We start from the raw sequence: 19846 nt of genomic DNA on the forward strand, positions 1-19846 counted from the left end.
GAGAGGGAGAGGAAAAGGGGAGGGCGAAAGAGCGAGTGAGCTTTATATCAGCGTTTAAGAGCCCATTAGGCAGCGTGAGACGGCTGGGCTGACACATTCTTGGCTGCCGCTTCGACAGCACGCAGCACTTTACAAGGACAGGGAGAAGTGTAGCGCTCAACTCCCTTCCTCTCCTTCCCTCCTCTTTCTCTCATCTCAGTTTCCTGCTTCTCCTGGCCACAATTTCACTGTCCCATCTTCTCCCCCTTTTTCATTCAACGCACGTTTCCCCGCACACTGCTTCCCCCTTCTCCAATATCCCTCCCATTTCTTTGCATTGGGTTTCATCTGTCTGGATATCTCATTTTCATCTTGACTCATGAGGGTGATCCTCTATTCTTTTCTTCTCAATTCCCCTCTCTGTGCCTATCTCTCTGGAAGCCTGGGGCATGACTCGGAGGAGAACCTGATATTGTGTGGTATGGTGGCAAACTAATGGCTGCCTCTGAGAATGATGCTCCTCAGCCATTAACCCTGGATTAACCCTGTATTAGCGCTGCTCGCCGGGTTAGCCTGCCACTAATGTCTTTTATTGATCTATTAGTGAGAGAATCAAACCGTACACTGCTCACAGCGTTTTTCGTGTGTGTGTTGTTTCTGGGTTTGGGTGTGCAGAGTGAACTAAGTGGCCATGGTGGTTGACCTCAGGGTCGAAAAAGTCATCCTCATGCTACTTGTGTCCCGCAGGGGAGGAAGACACAAACCCAACCATTTGAGGAACCAATGCTGTATTGTGGTTAGATGGAGTTACATGAGGCGCTGCAGTGACTCATCTCTAAATGACCGACACTGTCAGAGGGTGAGATTCATCTGCAGCTATTTAAAGTAATGATGATTTCCATGAAATCTTTGGTAACAGCGCTGCTGGTATGTTTTGAACCATTTCCCCGTTTTTCACTACACAACCGTGTTGTCAATATTGTGACATTACTGGACAGGCTATAGTGACACCAGCCAAGCAACTACAATTAAGGACGAAATTTCACCAGAATTTGAATTTCCCACAATTTTAAAATGATAACTCCCTGGGAATATATCACTCTTTTCCCAAGATTCCCAGAATTTGTTGCAGACTGAAATTTGATTTTTTAGAACTGAGGGAAATTAATTATATAATGATATTTATCCAAATTCAAGTGTTTTTCTTAAATATTGATTATTTATGTAGTAGAATAGCATTTCTCTTTTAAAGTAGACCATCTCTGAAAAAAACAAACTGATTGTCTTTGATTTTCTGCTGAAAATAAAAATGTCTCAAAATCTCTGATGAAGCTAAGGACTCATCCTGAGGATCCTGAGGCCACTATTGGATTCTGACTGATCCTGTCGCTGAGTTGGAAGATTTAAATAATTAATGAAGTTGCCCCTGCTATGTCACGTGTATAAAAATGCCACAGCACCTCTCTCAATTTGGAGATGCACATATCGATCCTGCTGCTGTGTATTCAATAAACCCAAAGGAGATAATACTACATACACAAACAGTAGTGGGCAAGAAACAGAGCATCAGTACGGAGTTGCTGCAAAACCCTGGATTACATTCAGTGACTTGTTAACGACATTATTGGTAAAACTCATTAATCTCGTCACAGATTCTGCCTTGAGCACTTTAAAAGTTGAATTCCAATGGACATTTCAACCTGCAATCCATGCAGTATGTAGTGAAAAATTAAAGAGGCAAAGAACAACACATGAAAAGTTCTGTTTGTCGAGTGTGTGTGTGTGTGTGTACGCCTCCACCAATTAAAGTCACACAAATTGTGGCTTTTGTGCTCACTGTGATGTTTATTGTGCACCAATGTTGGTAATGAAAATGCTGTGTGCAGAGGTAGCCTATATAACCTGTATTCATTTTAATCAACGAGCGGCTTTGTCGCTTCTTCCAAGTTGGCATGATATTTGTTTCCCGGGGAATCCCGGGTTCTCAATTCCCAGCATTCAACCCTAGTGAAACCCTAGTGGGTTGTTCATTAATCACAGCGTTGGTGGTTTAGTCCCTGGGTCCTCCTGTCTTCCCCATGTCTAAGTGTCCTTGAGCAAGACACTGAAGCCCAAATTACTTGGCTTGCATGGACATCAGTGTGTGAGTGTGTGAATGGGTGAATGAAAGGCTTTGTCTACTACGGTAGAAAAAGGGCAATAAGTACATTCCATTCACCATTTACTGAACAATAAACAGAAAATCACAAAACAGGAAAGTTTATTCAATGGTTAAGAATCCTTTTAGTATCATATATATATATATATATATATATATATATATATATATATATATATATATAGTAAAAATGGGCTCCATTTAACAAATCTTGCAAATATTAGAATAAGAAGCATTACAAACATTTGAATAACATTGAAATCCATGTGTTATTTTGTTCAACCTGCGTCATGTTTTAGGAGTGAAGTGGCTTTAGATAACATCTGCATCTGAGATGTTCCCTTTTTAAGTGTGTTTTCAAGTGTTTTTTCAAGTTTTTATTATTTTCCAACAGCATTTACATTTAGCTTGATTGTCCTCTATTATGTTGTTAACTGTGTGTCCATATGATGGCATCTTTTTATTCTATACCAGCTCTTCTTCAATAGCACCTGTGTGTCAAACTGTAGATTCTCCAGCATTTGAGAGATTTTCGGTAAATTTTCAGTTTATTGCGTAACCTTCAACAGTATGAATGTCAAAATTGGTGCACCTTTAAATTACAGGTTAGAGGCACTTCTACTTGGCCACACTAAGCCATCACATAAGTTATGAGGTTTTTTTTTTGTTGTTAATTCTCTGAAAAACCCAGTGAGAACCGCAGGTGAACAGCATAGAAGATGATTATGGAGATTCCTCCACAAATCTGGTTATAATCCTCTCTTATCCTCTTTTGCAGCACGAGGATGTAAGGTTTATTTGCTATTAATCTGTCTCCACTTGCCTTCCAACTACCTTTTGAAAAAGTTGTGACAGGAAAGAAACCACAGGATGTGTTGGCCGAGGGTTTGAAACCAACCTGTAATGAGAAGCTACCTGCCGTAAGTCATTCTGGGTACGGGTGTCCACTAAATGTCTAAATGCAGCTCAAAATAAAACCAGTGGTGCGGCTAGTGGAGCGTACAGTGGCGTGTTCTGGCACTTGTCAGAGTAAGGACCATTTTAGAGCGACGCTGCCTGTTTTCTGGGTTAGCCTACCGCTGTATCTCCGAGGACCAGACCAGCTGCTGCTCACATTCATTTCACTTCCCATTAAAGGTGAAATAAATCAGGAGTCCCCGCACAACCTCCTTAGAGACGCAGGAAGCACACACACAGAGGAGGTCTGACACATGCGGACATACATAAACACACACATCCCTGCCTGTACGTGTGTGGAGAGGTGTGTACATTAAGCATAACCTAGGTCATATGCATTGAGGTTGTCAGGTGGAGAGGAAATGCTGTGGATGTGTGTGTGTGTCTGCTTGTGTGTGTGTGTGTGTGTGTGTGTGTGTGTGTGTGTGTGTGTGTGTGTGCGTGCGTCTCTCTGAACAGTGCAGCGGTGAGAGTGAGTGGGTCTGTGTGAAGGGGGGCTATTTCTGGCGTCTCATTTTTTTTCCCTGTTGCCGCAAAGAAACGCGATCGGCGTCCGGGAAACGAGAGCTGGCAGCAAGCAATCATCTGCCTGCCACACACACACACACACACACACACACACACACACACACACACACACAAACACACACACACGCAGCACCTCGCAGCGCCGAGCAACACGCGCCATGGCAACGGAACAGCCGCAATTAGAGGCGAAGAGCCTTTCCCCTCCATCGAGGGAGAGACGGAGAGCGAAATGAAAGGAAGAAAGAAAGAGCGAGCGCGAGAGAGAGAGAGAGAGAGAGAGTAAGAGAGACAGGAAGGTGGGGGGGCCGGCAGAGACGAGTGTCAGAGAAACAGCACTGCACAGGAAGGAGAGAGGGAGAGTGGAAGAGGAAGAACACAATAAAGAGGTGACAATGTGCAAGAGTGAGGCTGTGAAGGGGAACGAGGGCCGAGAGCGATGGTGGAGGAGGAGGAGGAGGAGGAGGAGAGAGGAGGGGAAAGGGCTGAAGGAGTGAGGCTGAATGGAAAAGACTAAAAAGCAGAGGAGACAGCGAGCGAGGAAGAAGAGGAGGAGGAGGAGGAGGAGGAGGAGGAGAGATATCAAAAAAGACAGATTGCAAGACATGAGCGAGACAAACAAAAGCGATTACGTGCGAGAGAAACCAAGATAAGAAGAGAGGAAGAAAAAAAGGCGAGGAGGTTAGATAGAGAGAGAAGGGAGGCGTGTGGAGGAGGAGGAAGAGGAGGAGGAGGAGGAGGAGGAGGGGGGTAGGCTGTTTCTCCTGTGTGAGCCGGGCTAATGAAAGATGAATGAGGGAGGCAGTGGTGGGAAGGAGAGTGTGGCTGCGGGCGATGCCTGGCTGAGCTGCTGTGCGTGTGTGTTTGTCAGGGTTTGTGTGTGCGGGGTAGTCGAGCGAGTCTCACAGTTGGCTGACTGGTGTTGGACAACAGGGATGATATTGTGTATACTGGAGGACTCAGGAGCAAACGGTCAACAGCAATGAACATACATGCGCGCACACACTCATAGAACGAGTTAAAACGTGGCTCTAAGCGTTGAGTTTGCCACCACCTGTAAGCATGCAGTCAGTCATTAGTACTCTGACGGCGTCTCCGAGCCGCGCTCACATATTCAGACCTTCCATCTATCATGCTGTCAGTCACTCTTTGAACCCGTCTCTCTCTCACCCTCCAGATTCTACACAAAATCCTTCATCCGCCTCTCCCTTTCTCTTCCAATATCCCACTCTGCCAGTCTATACCACCATCCAGCCATCAATTTCCCTCTTTCAGTGTTCACCTTTTCGTCTGCCTTTAATTGTTGTGCCGCACATCCTCAGAGCTGTGAGTGAAACGTACAAGACGAGAACTCCTTCTCTGAGAGTAGAGGGCGGCCAGACAGAGAAGTCATCCTGACCCCGATCGCACTTCCTCCTCTCTTTGACTGCCTAACGTCTTTTTTTTTTTTTCTTCTTCCAGACGAATCACACGCTTCAAAGTGCCAAAACAAGGCCCTAGTGCTGCCCGCAGCGCTGCTGCTGACAGAAAATCTGAACTTTTCTCTGACTAAAAGGGAAAATTCTGCCAAAACGTCCTTAATCCCTTGACTCTCTGGGAGGTCAGAGAGTGATTCCTGAATTTATTTCAGCTCTCCTAAATGTTTTGCTGCTGACCACATTAGACAAAACATTGGCAAGTTATTAAGCCAAGGAAGATGTTATGATATTAAAATGTATTTCTGAGGATAAATCTTATTGTACATGAATAAAAAAAGTAACACCTCTAATTATACCCACTGGAGAGCATACCTGCAGTTTGCAGACAGTTTTTTTTGGCTCTTTAAGACCCCTTGAACGCCCCTGAAATTAAATTTAGCTCCAATTTGACAAATAAAATTCCAAACTACCATGACAAAACATTCTCCACAAACACACATTAGCATACTAGAATTGCCACAGTTCAATAATGTCTAATTATGCTTCATAATGCCTTGGGGCATGATATGCTTTTATCAAATCTGAAGCAAGTATAATTCACTTATCAAATCCAAATCCTTTTAAATGCATTATCAGATCTGTTTAGTTTTAATTGTCAACTATTTAAAGTAACAAAACTTATAAGGAGCTAATTTAAAAAAAAAAAAAAATAAAACTCAGTAACTCACTAAAACGGACTTATGGATAAACTGGTTCAAAAGGTTCTGTTGGTTGTTGTCTTTTGTGCATGTGTGACAGCCTTTAAGGCAGCGCAAACTAAGAACAGGCTTTTCATTGTTCAGTGACAACATGTGATCAGCCACTCAAATGTGCATAAAGCTCTGATGCTTGTGGACTATCAGCAGGAATATGGTGCACTCTATAGATATGGAGACAGACAGTGTGACAGTATCTAAACAAACCATGCATGTGTTGTGCGAGTGTCTGTGTGCACATGCACTACAATTGAAAACTGGAACATAATCTACTTTGATCACGGGGTCAACATGGGGATAATTGTCACAGCTTAGGGTATGACTCCCATTATACACACACCCACAGATGCACAGCACACACGCACACACACACACACACGAACACGAGCACACGCTCCCATCTCCTGTCAACCGCCTGTGCCAACACTTCACCGAATATTTCTGGAATCAGGCTGAAACATACAAACAAGAGGCATGGTGTGCCGAAACAAAGCGCACACACACACACACGCATAAACATGTGAGCACAAGCGCACACACACGCCTGCATGGGTGCACGCGCACACACACACACACACAGTAACAGACAAAGAGGCATACACAGACCCTGGGGACTGAAGCGGCTAACGTTCACCAACAGAATAAAACCCAAACAAAGAGACATCCTGTTTCCTGGAACACAACACCACTCAACCCTCTGTGCTGGGAGCAGCCAGTAAACACACACACACACTCACACATGCACAAAATCTGTTCATCGTACATCGCCACGTATGTGTTTCCCCGCGCCTGATTCATGTACTGGCGTGTGTCTGTGTGTCCAGCGATGCCACAGGCTGTGCCTTTGAGTGTTTGTGCACGTGAGTTTATCCTTGTGAGTGGATGTAGCTCTGTGTGTGTGTGTGTGTGTTTGTGTGTGTGGTGTGAGAGAGAGAGAGAGAGAGAAAGAGAGAGAGAGAGAGAGAGAGAGTGTGAGTGAGGAGGGAGGGAGAGCAGATGATAGAGTAGGCTTTAGCGATTCCCCGGAGTGTGAGGCAGCGTTTACGGCACTCTCAGAGCAGCCAGAGTGATGAATATTTAAAGACGTGCCTGAAAGAGCAGAGGGAGGGTGAGCAGAGTGTGAGTGTGTGTCTGCGTGTGTGCGTGTATGTGTTTGTGTTTGCACGCGCCACTGAATGCGTGCACGTACCTAAGTGTGTGTGAGGGAGGTTATCTACTATCTCTTTTAGCATTTATGCGTGCATGTGTAGACCATATGCATGTACATGAACGTATATATACGCCTATATGTGCCTGTATGTGGTTTGTATGTCTGTATAAGGGTACATGTATTTATATAGGGCTTTATATGTCTGTATATAGGGATTTATAGTTGTATGTATAGTTACTTTGCTGTATGCGTGTTAATGTTTGTATGCCTGTGTATGGGCATGGACAAATATATGTGTATGAGTATTTTATGTTTGTATATTTCTGCATGAAAACACATGTATATCATTGTATATATATTGTTGGTACTCTGTGCACCTGTGTTGCACATGAACTCTTCTTCCTCAGATCTTTTGTACCGATGTTGAATCAAGAGAGTCAGTGTGAGTGTGTGTGTGTGTGTGTGTGTCCAGCCTCAGCGTGGGTGCCTGGCCCGTGTGTGTTTGCTCTTCGCACAGCCCTGTAGGCCAGCTCTCTGTCTCGCTAAATGGGGATGAATAGCGGAGCGTCGCCGCTGCTCAACGGGAGACGAATGGGTACGGGGCTCTCCGTCTCCAGTTACACACACCGATCACTGCCTGAGACGCAAAAGCATGAGCACGCACACACATGGGCGCACGCACAATAGGCACGGTCATAAATCCACCCAAATACTATCTAGGCCACACAGCGACATGTGGCTATGTTATCATACAGACAATCAGGATGTTCAGAAAGCATGACACTCAAAACCACAGACTTTGATTCGCGAGGATTTTTGTTATCAATAAGAGTAAAGAAATGACTCTTATTGATAACAAAAATTATTACATGTGTTTTCCTAATGTGTTAACTTCTAGCGCATGAATTTCAGCTAATCCTGACTTTGCTGGCGACCCCCTGGAGCCCTGCCATGGCAACCTGGAGCTTGGGAATCACTCGTGCAAAGATCGCAGATCAAAGCAACACAAGAAAAGAGTTTTGCCTCCAAATCTGAAAAAAAAAACATCACATCCAGTTCCTGCAAGCTACAGTATATGAAATTCAAAACTTATTTTAGCAAACAGGCCAACGCTGCCACTCTCATACAGTAAATTGAATGTGAAGAGATGGATAAATAAAAAGGCTTGCAGACAAACAAAGATGAGAGATGGAACCTTGCATGCTGCCTTTCAGCATCTGAGAAGCTCACTTGTTCAAGTAAACAAAATACACCACAAAAGATATTAGGGTATACAGTACAAAAACCACACACCAGCCTACACACATCGAGGCAGAAACACACATCCATGCGCACTGAATGCAAGATATTCTGAGAGGCATAGAGGCGAGGAACGGAAGGAAGGGAGTGTAGAAAAGAAAGAGCAAGCAGGAGTGAGAGAGAGGGAGAGAGAAAGAGCGCATCCTGGGATGCAGAATGCCAAATACAGTGAGATAAGAGTTAATGTATCCCCCCCTCCTCCTCCTCCTCCTCCTCCTCCTCCTCCTTCCCTCCCGTTTGGCTCTCTCTTTCTTCCTCCCTCCATCCATCCCTCCCTCCCTCCTTCCCTCCTCCTCCTCCTCCGCCTCCTCCCCGTTCTCTTTGAGGGATGAATAATAACTGCTGCTCTGAGATTTCCTTCCTCGTTTTTCAAAGCGCAGAACGGAGATGGGGAAGGTCTGCCTGGCCCGGGTAGCGCGCGCGCACACACAAACGCAGACGCGCACTGAAGCACACACAGCCTCGCGCACGCACACACACGGTCTTGTTCTCTCTGCTCGCCTGGAGCAGGGAAATCAGATCTCCTCCAGAGAAAGGCGGGGGGGGGGGGGGGGGGGCTTAGGCGCTGTAGGGAGCCCATACAAAAATCCCCTCCAAGCATGTATAGGCCTATACACACCGCAAAACCCACACGCAGCATCGAGGGAAACCAAGAATAACTAGGAGGATGCAAGCTGCCTCCTGGAGCGGTGGGGTGAACTCAAGGTTACAGACACATCACCAGTTCAAGCCCCGCCGCCAGGACCAATCCATCCATACTGAAGCGTCCCTCTGCAAGGCGCCTAACCCCGATTGCTCAAAGGCAACTAGCTCTCTGCGTTGTGCCTCACTTATAAAACTGGCTTCTAGACAAAAAAAAAAAGCCTTAAAAAAGTCACTAAATGGGGCCGTCAGTTTCTCCCCGGTGAAGGGAGGAATCATTTTTTGGGGGAGAAATAGCAAAAAAAGTCTTTGTAAAAGACGGGCACGCTGTCCAGGAGAAGCGCTCGCACATCAAGCTGCGATGCGCCACCGAAATCTGCAGCCAGGTTCCAAGGAGAGGGCTTATTTATGCAAACAGGCGTACAAGCGCGCACAGTAGGAATCTAGACAAGCCTTGTAAACAAACACACACCCACACCATAAAGCACACTGGGGAAGCGATGTGAGAAGCAGACTGTGAAAACTCTAGTCGTGCCCGGGCAGTGCTCACACACACACACACACACACACTCGCACACACATACACACACACACAAAGGGCTGAGAGAAACTGAAGTGGCAAAGAGGGAGGGAGAGAAAGAGAGAGGGAGAGAGAGGGGAGGAGGAGGAGAAGGAGGAGGGAATTAGGGGTAAGTGCGAAGGTGTGAGTGTCTGGTGCTACTTTTGCATCGCCAAATGAGGGCAAGTGAATTAGTGACAGTGAGAGAGAGACAGAGAGAGAGTGAGAGAGAGAGAGAGAGAGAGAGAGAGAGAGATGTGTACGGTAAAATGATGTATAATGACTCGTCCATGCGTGTGTGTGCGCGAACGCGGGAGAGGAAAAGTAGGAACGCTTTCCCATTTCAATTCGCAACAGCTGGTGTCGAATTAACACATTTACCAGTGTGCATTTGGAACAGATTAAAATTGTGTGTGTGGCGTGTGACTGTCTCTGTGTGTGCGCATTTATGTGTGTGTGGCAGCAGATGAGGGCCAAAACAAGAGTGTGTTTGTGTGTGGGAGTGTCTGTGTATTAACGCAATGGATCAGGGCAAGGAGAAATGGCAGAGAGAGAGAGAGAGAGAGAGAGAGCAGCAGAGAGGGGTGCCGAGCGAGCGAGCGAGCGAGCGAGAGCTCTACCCGACGGCTTTAGCTGCTGCCCTGGGCCGTCTCTCTAAGCCCTGTTTAGGAGGCTTTGGAGCTCAGATAGAAATAATCCCCCACTCAGACACACACACACACACACACACACATACACACACACACGCTAGGCATGCACACACAAAATAAAAACGCACACACGAACACACGGGAATGCTCATAAACAGCAAAAGCACACGCTCAAGTCGGGGCGGACAAACAAGTGCGCACACACGCACGCACACACACACGCACGCACACGGCAACAAGCAGCGACAGCACATTTGCCTTGACACGAAACCAACCACCCGCCTACACACACGTACAGAAAAACACACACGAGGCTGTCTGCCGTGCGCTGCTTCCGCACGGCAGAGCACAGCGGCATCGGCACCGTGACAAACACTTTACACACTCCAGCCCTCAGCAGAGGGGAGGGGAGGAGGGAGGGGGAGATGGAGAAAGAGGGGAGGAGGAGGAGGAGGATATGAGCCAGGGGGAGGGAGGCGAGTAAGTAGGGGAAGAGGGAGAGGGAGGGGAGGCTAACAAATTAATAGGAGCCGGAGATATATACAGCCAGCGCTGCTGAACGGGGAAGGAGGAGGAGGAGGAGGAGGAGGAGGAGGTGGAGGATGACAACGAGAGAGCAATTCATTCCCGTTTTCTCCTCGTTCGCTCTCTGGAGAAAGGCAGAGTGGAGCGGAGCGAGTGAGCGAGAGCGTGTTTGCTCAGGAGAGGGGGAGAGAGAGAGCTGGCTTTGTGTGGCAGAGGAGAGGAAAAGTGAGGGAGGAAGAGAAGGAGGTGACATAAAAAACAGAAGGACCGATCACGAGCAAGGAAGAGTGGAAATAAAGGGTTTAAAACAAAGCCGGTTTGTGTGGAAATGAGGGAGAGAGGAAGGGAAAGTGACATTAAGGGAGGGAAGGAAGGAAGAGGGGAGTGAAGGGGGGGGAGGCGGTTTGGGGTTAGCACAGGATGCAGTTTGTCATCTTCATCAGCCGACAGCAGGGGTACGGGGGGGGAGGAGGAAAGAGGGGAGGAATGGAATGGATGGAAAGGTGAAGTGGGAGGAGGGGAGGGGGGAAGGGCGGTGTTTGAGGGAAGCCTTTGAGAGACGTTGACCCTGTAATTGACCTGTGTCTCCGCCTACATCGCCGTGGCGACAAGCAGAGCCGCCGCAGCTAATCACTTAGTAACCCTGACCTGTCAATCACACCGGTACCACGTGGAGGGGGGAGGAGGGAGGGAGCGGCGGCAAATGAAAGAGAGGGGGAGAGGGAAAGAGAGAGAGAGAGAGAGAGAGAGAGGGAGGATGGGAAGGGAGTGAAGAAGCAATAACAGTGGCGGGGTTATCATTTACTGGACCACCCGCCTCCTCCCACCAACCCTCAGCTGACGAAGCCCCGGCTTTAAAAAAGCCAATAAAATGCTCTATACATCCAACACACACACACATACACACACACAATCTCCTTTAGTGTTTGTGCTGCTACAGAGAGAGCGGAGCTTTCTGAGAGTTCAGATAAGAGAGAGCACGAGAGGAGGACGGGAAAGGCAGAGCCAAGAGGAGAAGGAAGAGGGGGAGGAGGAGGAGGAGGAGGAGGAGGAGGGGGGTGACAGGTTGAGAAAAGATAAGAGAGCAGAGTGAAGCCAACATGCAAATAAAACAACAGAGTGCCAAATTTACCTGCAGATACAGGTGTGTGTGTGTGGGTGTGTGTGTGTGTGTGTGTGTTACCTGTTGATGAGAGGGAAGATAGACACCAGCAGGTAAACGGAGGGATACCACTTCAGCGGCTTGATCTCCTCAGCCAAGGAAACCTGGAGGAGAGAAAAATGACTACTGACCCATGTAGAGAAACTGAGTGCTCTGAATGCATTATCACTCTTGTCTGTCTTTCTATCTCTCAAACGCACACACGCAAACACACACACACACCCACAGTTTTAACTGAAACAACATTGCACTGAGGCAAACAACAAAGGCCAATTAAAACCTAATAAAATATTAACTTGCCGATAATACGCAATATCCACACAGTTATGAGGAGAAACGGGGATTCCAATTAAACTGAAAGCCAATACTTTGCCGTAATTTGAAAGGGATGAATTCAATATCTCATGGATAAGCAGGCAGGCAGGCAGGAAGACAGAGAGATGCGGCAGCGGCTAAAAGTCGAGGAGGGGGAGAGCCTGGCGGTGGAGGGCTTTTACAAGCCGTTATCTAATTCCCGGGAGAGGAGGACTCTTGCGTCCGGAAGAGGCTGAGGCACTCCTGGCTGAGTCGGAGCCAGGAGGCAGGCCCACAAGCTCTGGTCTCTCTACCCCCACATGCTGGAAATTAATTACTCACCAGAAAGACCCCGAGGCGTGCAAGCTCTAACGCAGGCATTTTAAACAATTCGAATGAAAATGTTGTGCTCGGGTGTGTGCGTACGTGTGTGTGTGTGTATGTGTGTGCGTGTGCTCGTGGCGGTGGTGGGAAGTAGCCTACTGAATATAAGAGCCAAGTTTCCACAGATCAATTGTCAGATCAATTGTTGCAATCAATCGTCAATTGAACGGAGACTGGCCGTATTTCCACATCACAGCGCAGCGTAACCCAAAGGCAAGCATTAAGCTCAGCCCTATTAGTGTCTATTATAACGGGAAGCTCTGACATCACTGCTCATGTCAAGCTCTGCATATTGTCATCTCAATTGTGTGCGTGTGTACTAACAGGAACGTCTCGTCTGGAGACTGAAAGGGCAAACCACGAGGCTGAAGGATGCTATGTGGAAAAGGATGTGGGTGTGTTTACATGTCGGGGGGGGGAAGAAAAAGGTTTGAGAATAAGAATTTGTGGTGCCAGTAATCTCCGGTAGATAAAATTTAGGTGAGGTGTAGAGACAGGCATTTGAGGAATTTCAGTGCGCAACAGACAGGATGTGAAGTAGCGGAGGAGGTGGAGGAGGAGGAGAAAGGGAAAGAGGAGGAGGAAGAGTGCAGCTAAAGAGCCTGATGTTTTTAATCACAGTCTCCCTGTGTCACAGGCCCCTGCACTGCTCAGGAAGCGTAGGGGAATGAAACCGTAGCCTAATTACGTGCGGCGGGTGCAGCGGTCCCAACATTAATGACGCACGCTAGATTACAGGTGGTTATTGGGAGAAACTCGCCCTCCCCCCACCACCACCACCACCACCACCCTCTGCGCTGACCCGCTCGTCTCACAGAAAGCCTACTCTAAAATTAACTGCATCAGGTTTTCCACACGCTCCTGGTAAATTCAAGGACTTTTTCTACTCCTGTTTTTTATTTGGAGTGAAATTCAAGGGCTAAAAATAATTTTCAAAATTCATATAATATCGCTCTGCTGTAGACATTATTCATCATTATAATCTTCAGCCTCTGCTGCACTATTAAGACAAACATCCACCACTGGTTTCAGAGAGCCTGCATGGTTCAACAACAAGACTTGCCCAACTGCCCTGGGCAAGTAAAATGCCATGTCGGGCTAGTAAATCTAGCAACTCAATTGCCAATTGTGGCAGGTGATAAAAAAATAAAATAAAAAAAGTTTCAATCATTCTTTTTGATCATGGTCGTATCATAAATTATGTTCTCAGTCTCCGGCATGCAGCATAGCCCACTCCCCTTTGACGCATCGGAGAATATTGGCACGCGCTGTTGGTCAATCAAGAATTGAGTAGGCTAGTAGTGTGATGCGTGAAACAAACATCCTTCAGGATTATGTGAGCACTGTCAAATAGAGGAATCAGTGGAGCGTGTAATTTTTCACTGACATAAATGCTCCCGAGAACAAGAAACATTGAAGAGGGAAATCAGGAATTTAGTGTTCAGTGAAATATTGGGGATGAGTCATACCATTTTCAATATGCAAGAATGTTTGTTGCTTCGTATCTATGTGCTCTGTGTCCTTCTGTTTCATTTACTTAAAGATTAAACATGACAATTAATTTTAGTCTTTGTTGTTATTTGATAACGGCTAATAAATAAAACAATTTGTAAAGGGGCAAGTAAAAACTGACTTCAGGCAAGTAGATTTCTGACCCACTTGTCCGACCAGGCAAGTGAAAAAAAACATTAACGTTGGACCCTGGTGTGTTGGTGAATTTAAAATATTGTTTCAAAAACTGCTGTTTCCAAGGTCAAGAATGAATTTTCAATCTCAACTTTGAAGCCAACATGGATGAGAATTCCTTAAATGCTCAGAGAAATGGAAATTTGAACATCTGCAAATGAGGAAAAAATAATTTTTTTAAAAATCAAATACTTCCAATATTTTCAAATACTTTCAACAGCCTTATTTGGTTTTGTTTTTTTCAATCCCACAAAGATTTTCAGGGACAGTTCCCCGATCTTAAAGCACCCTATGAAGAAACCTTAAGCACTACTGCTGATGATCTAGCAGCTGGAAAGTCAATCCCTATGAAAGAAGTTATATGTGTTTTGTTATGTCCTGCTTAAAAGCCCTCGAGAGACAGATCAGACTGTCCTTGCAGCTCGTTCATAATAAGTTCATCAGGATGTTGGCTACATGTGAAAGTAAAAATTGGGTGGATAAATGAGGATGCAGATGTGCAGAGCTAACACTCACCAGGACACAAGGTTGCGCACACACATGTATAAAGACACGCAAGTAGTCACATCACATTGTGACTCAATGCAAAAGCTCATGTGGATCAGTAAACAAACACCCTGGGAAGATAACGAACAAGCAGCTTGCTGTTTGCTCAGCCAGCTTTGTTGCTACCCGACGGGACTGAACTGCTGTGTGTGCAGTTGTGCAAATGCTGTGTGTGTGTGTGTATATGTTCGTGTGCAGCCTGACTTAAATACCCTCTTCCTAATATCCTTTCGCTGACCTGTGCTGCCGTAAGACCTATTGGTGCCCGTGCGTGTGTGTGTGTGTGTGTGGGTGTGCACTCATGCATGACCGCAAACAAAATCGCTCAAGACACACACAGATGTGTCGCAACCATGTGACTGACGGTCCTGATAACTGCCAACACTAGTTATGTATGTCATCACTCCAGCCAGATACACACACACACACACACACACACACAGAAGGGGAGGGGGATGGTGCCGAGCTGAGTCAGAGAGAGAAAAAATGATCAAGAATGGCAGATGTGGGAAACTACATGTGTGAGTGAAAAACATGAGCGTGCGTGTGAGCGCGCGCGTGTGTGTGTTTGTGTGACACAGTAACAGAGAACATGTGAGGCGCTGAAGGAGGGAGATGAGGTGACGTGAATGGAAATCACCAGAGCCAGCGGTCCTTCAGACACCCAGTGGGAATCGCTTTCTCTAGTTTACACCTGCTGGTACACACACACGCTCTCATACACACACGAACCGAAGCTCGCTGGCTTGGCAAGCACAATCGGGGAGGCTGTTGTTGTTGTTTTAAAGCATCGCAGCACGTGCATAAATTCTCATAAATATTCATGTCCATGAACCTGGCTTGCTGCTTTATTCATGCTGGGTATGAGTACAAGAGTGAGAGAGACAGAGGAAGGGAGTGAGAAAAGAAGAGACAGAGGGAGGGAGAGGGGGGAAAAGAGAGAGAGAGAGAAAGTGCGAAGTGCAAGGCAGAGGGGAAAACAGATGGAAAAGAGGGGAGTGACTGGGAAAGAGAACCACGAGGAAACGGAGAGTGTAATAAAAACTACTGCTGACTTATTTACACTCTGTGCTACACATAGCAATTAGCCCACATGAACGGTGTGTGTGTGCGTGTGTGTTGCTGCCACACATTCATGCACACTCACGTCACTGGTGAGGGTTACGCCAGTTCAGCGTGCAGTAATTACATCTGCCACTTAGGGGCAGCATCTACATAACCTTAACCCTAACCTGCCCTCTCCACCTAACCTTCCTGGGTGGAGGTGCAGCAGCAGAGGGAGGAGGAGGAGGGAGGAGGGGGAGTGAGGTAGCCTAACTATAAGCAGGACGGCTATAGATTTTCAGTCGCACTGACCATCACTGTGGAGGAAGCCTTGGTTTAGGTAGTTTTTAAGCTTTACCATTTTAATGATTTGTCTTCTCCGTATAACTGCTAAATGTGTGGGTAGGTGAGGGCCTAGTGTCTTGCTGGAGGACACAAAATGCATCTGAGCCAGCGGGCTCTGAACTGACAGTAGAAATAATGACAAGCTTTCAAACACTCGGGGATAAGAAACCAGTCCCTCAAGGATTTCGCTGAGTTTTTTTGTGATTATTGCTGCCTAAAATGCTTGATTTTTCAACAGCTTTTCTCAAAAATTGCAATTACAATTTGTAACGTTCTATGTGGTCTTATTGAGGTAAAAGTGTGGGAATTTGGAAAAATTGCAAGCAAAGGACAATAAGGCCATTTTTAAAAAACTACTGCCAACTAAGAGTCATATGTAATCACCTCCTTTGATGAAAAAGCATACTCAAAGAAAAAAGGCTAAAAGTTATATAAAAAAGAAAATACTGTACTTGAGTTCCATTTATAAGCCTTTATTAAAAATAAACGCGCTCAACTCAATAATATAATGACAGCTGTCCTAGCCTTTCTTTTTTACTAAGCCTTTATAAAAAATCTTTCACCTCAACATTACCACTAAATAAAATCAGTCAATAATGGCATTAAAAGAAATCCATTAACATAAAAATTTAGTTTCATTTCCAAAGTGGGGTTTGAGATAGATTATGTTCATCTTTGCTGTCTGAGCAACACATCAACTTGTATTCTTCTGACCAACTGAATGCAAACCTCATTTGGAAACATCTGGGAATTATTTTGCACGGTCTACAGCAGTAATTTTTGTTGGCAGGTGAGATTTGTCCATTTTCCACCTGAATGTGCCTGAATCCTTGCTGACTGTGCACTGCATGCTGCGATGACATAAATTACCATGACATGAAATGTGACAATTGGTCTAAACAACAAGCGGTCTGTTGATTTCATGCAGAAAAGTTGTGGTTATTTAGCAAAATAAAAAGCTCTATTTCTTGAATTTATGTTAATTATTACGATCACAAAATCGCAATTTCCCAGAAGAACTGAGAAACACTTCCCAGACAGTACCGGCATTTTAAAGGAAATCCATTATTTAATTTAAAGGGGTAGTCCACTGATTTAACATTGCACTAAGCTGACTCAATAAAATTTTGGACCTAACAAGGAAAACATCTGAATAAGGATATTTAAAATCAAAGCAGCATAAACCGAGACGTTTTTACTGTTAGCCCCTTGTATGGCTCTAAAAATGCTGGATCCTACATTTCCCATAATGCAACCAACATTATCTATTCATTAGACCTTCCTTACCCACATCTTTTAAACTCCCCCAGTTTGTTATGCAGGGTTTCTGTTATAAAGTTCTGGTCTCCAAGCCGAAGCCAAGATACCCCTGATGACATCACCGGGGTTATTACTTAGGAGACTCAGGAGAGCTCACAGATCCACCTGTTTTCATAGGTTGAGTAACACTACCTATGACTAGTAAATGAACATTCATGGAGTGCTTCTTTAAGCAAAGAAGGAAAAAAAACACCACATTTGCAAACAGAAGCCACTAATTTTCTCACCAAATAATCTTCTCTTCCTCCATTCCTCTATTTCTTTACCCCCTGTGTCCTGTTTCTCAATCTGTCTTCTCTAGGAATGAAAATTATTCACATGCAGCTCTAATTTTTCCTCTTCGCTCCCCTGCTAATTCAGAGAGGTCACAGAGAAGCACAGCGGCTCCCGAATTTACACACATGTATACGTGCACACTCGCATTCATATACATGCACAAGCACATACACATGAAAGACAATCAAGAGGTCAAATCAATCCCTGTGGGTTTTGACACCTGCCCAGCGTGACTGCAGGAGCTAATCCTGCACACACTCTAATCCCCACGCTCCTTGTGTGTGTGTGTGTGTGTGTATGTGTGTGTGTGTGTGTTGAGAAATGTGATGGTCAGACAGGCCATTACCTTTCGTCTCTCTCTCTCAGGGTTGAAAGTTCCCAACCATGACTGCATCTGTGCAGAAAAGACAAAAAAAATGGGAAGAAAAGGTCTGAGCACTTACTTTGGACAAAAAAAGCAGTGTAATGATATAATTTCAACCATTTGATTTTTCCGAGAGAGGTGTGAGGTCTGTGCTTGCACTGACAAGCTGGAACAAATATCACATCGGCTCCCAGCATCTCACAAAAAGCGGGAACTGATCAGCTTCGGTGCACACGATATGACATGAGGAAGGAGAAGAAAAAGCAACAGGAGTAGAGAAACTTAAGACGACTTTTTGAAGACGTGTTAAAGAAAGAGGAAAAAATGGAGCAAACATGGCAGATTTGAGATCTCCAGAGAGAACGTGGGAATACTTTTTCGCTCTTCCTCTGTCTCCTCTCTCGGGGGAATGCAGGGAAAATGTCAACAGACGCACATAAGCGCGCACACACACACACACACACACGCACATACCCGAGCACAGGACTGGGATTTGTAATGGTGGGATACGTGTAGGGGCTGTAGGAAGTCAGAAGGTTTATGTAACCCAAGACATCAGAGATGAATCTCTGGAGGCCCAGTGTGACACACACACACATACACGCACACACATACACGCAAAGAGCGATACGCACTAACAACTCCTCTGTTCAGCTATTTATTAACTCAATGTTGCCATGGTTTCTGGGCGCTGATGTGATTGTCATTGTAAATCTATGTGTGACCGTGGCCTGTTTGTGCAGCCCTTCGCTGTTCAGCTGAGCATCACTATCCATCAAAATCAACAAACACTGATAATAAGTGGGAATATCTTTAGGCTTGGGCCAGGTCTCTGGCATGCGTACCCGACTTCTGCTGCAATCTCTCTTAAGCCACGCCACCAAAAAAGTAAGCAAAATCAGAGAGTTAAGTGTTGGGACTTAGGAGGGAAAGAGTGGGCATGTAAAAATCACATCCATAAAACAAACACTTCACAACACTGTCAGACCTCTCTGTCTGGCCTGATAATGACTCATTAGCTTTCAAATCCCTCTAGTTAGGACGAGCTCACACAGTCATTCAGAATACGTCGATGTTTTTCTATATAATCCCGGTGTAAATTACTCAGGACTTGGTAAACTAATGAGCTCCACACTCCTTCTCTCCCTCGTCTTCCGTCTGAAAACTAGAGAAACTTCTCCGTCCAGCTAACATCCCACCTCTCTTCGCTCTCCCCCTTTTTTTTTTTTTTCAGGCTCCTCGTCTTTATCCCTTTATCCGTTGCGTCGCCACCTACCCTGCTTTCAAAGCTTTTGAAATTCTTTCAAGTGAGACAGCCTGCAGCTGAAAAGAGATAAGGCTTGAGCTCTTCATAAATATGATAGAGAAAGCAAAACGGCAGAGTGAAGGGGGGAGAGAGGAGAAGAGAGGGGGGAAAAGGGAAAATGAGGGGGAACAGAGACAGAAAGAGGCAGATGGAGGCGGAAAGGAAAAAAAAAGGGAGGAGAGGGAAAATAAGGTGGAAAATAGAGATACAGTACAGAGAGAGACAGGAGGAAGAGGGAGAGACAGCTGAATAGTGTGAGCTGAATGAGTTATGAGATGCAGGTTGCAAACCGGCTACGTTAATTCATTCTCTTTATCACATCCATGATAAAGAGCGGTGTAGTCTCTTTTTTTTGTAGTCTCCCTGCCCTACAGCTACCTGCTGTCTGTCTCTAATGTTGTCGGCTATCTGCAAAATCTGTCTCACTGTCCCCTCGCTCGCTCTGCCACCCAAACAAAGAATTCTAACATCACGAATGACAGTTCATCGTGAATCTGATGAG

At 45.7% G+C, this 19846-nt stretch overlaps 1 protein-coding gene across 1 annotated transcript in view; it reads right to left on the reverse strand.

Annotated features, from left to right (window-relative positions):
• The window catches only part of si:dkey-100n23.5, a 52146-nt gene that overhangs the window by 13146 nt on the left and 19154 nt on the right, over positions 1–19846 (reverse strand). Inside the window, exons 10-11 of the mRNA XM_067603993.1 lie at positions 18021–18068; positions 11801–11883 (exon numbers count right to left, since the gene is read on the reverse strand). Coding sequence (XP_067460094.1) covers positions 11801–11883; positions 18021–18068 — 131 coding nt within the window. The remainder of the gene's footprint in view (positions 1–11800; positions 11884–18020; positions 18069–19846) is intronic.

This window comes from Thunnus thynnus, chromosome 11 (assembly GCF_963924715.1).
Source record: "Thunnus thynnus chromosome 11, fThuThy2.1, whole genome shotgun sequence".
NCBI lineage: Eukaryota > Metazoa > Chordata > Actinopteri > Scombriformes > Scombridae > Thunnus > Thunnus thynnus.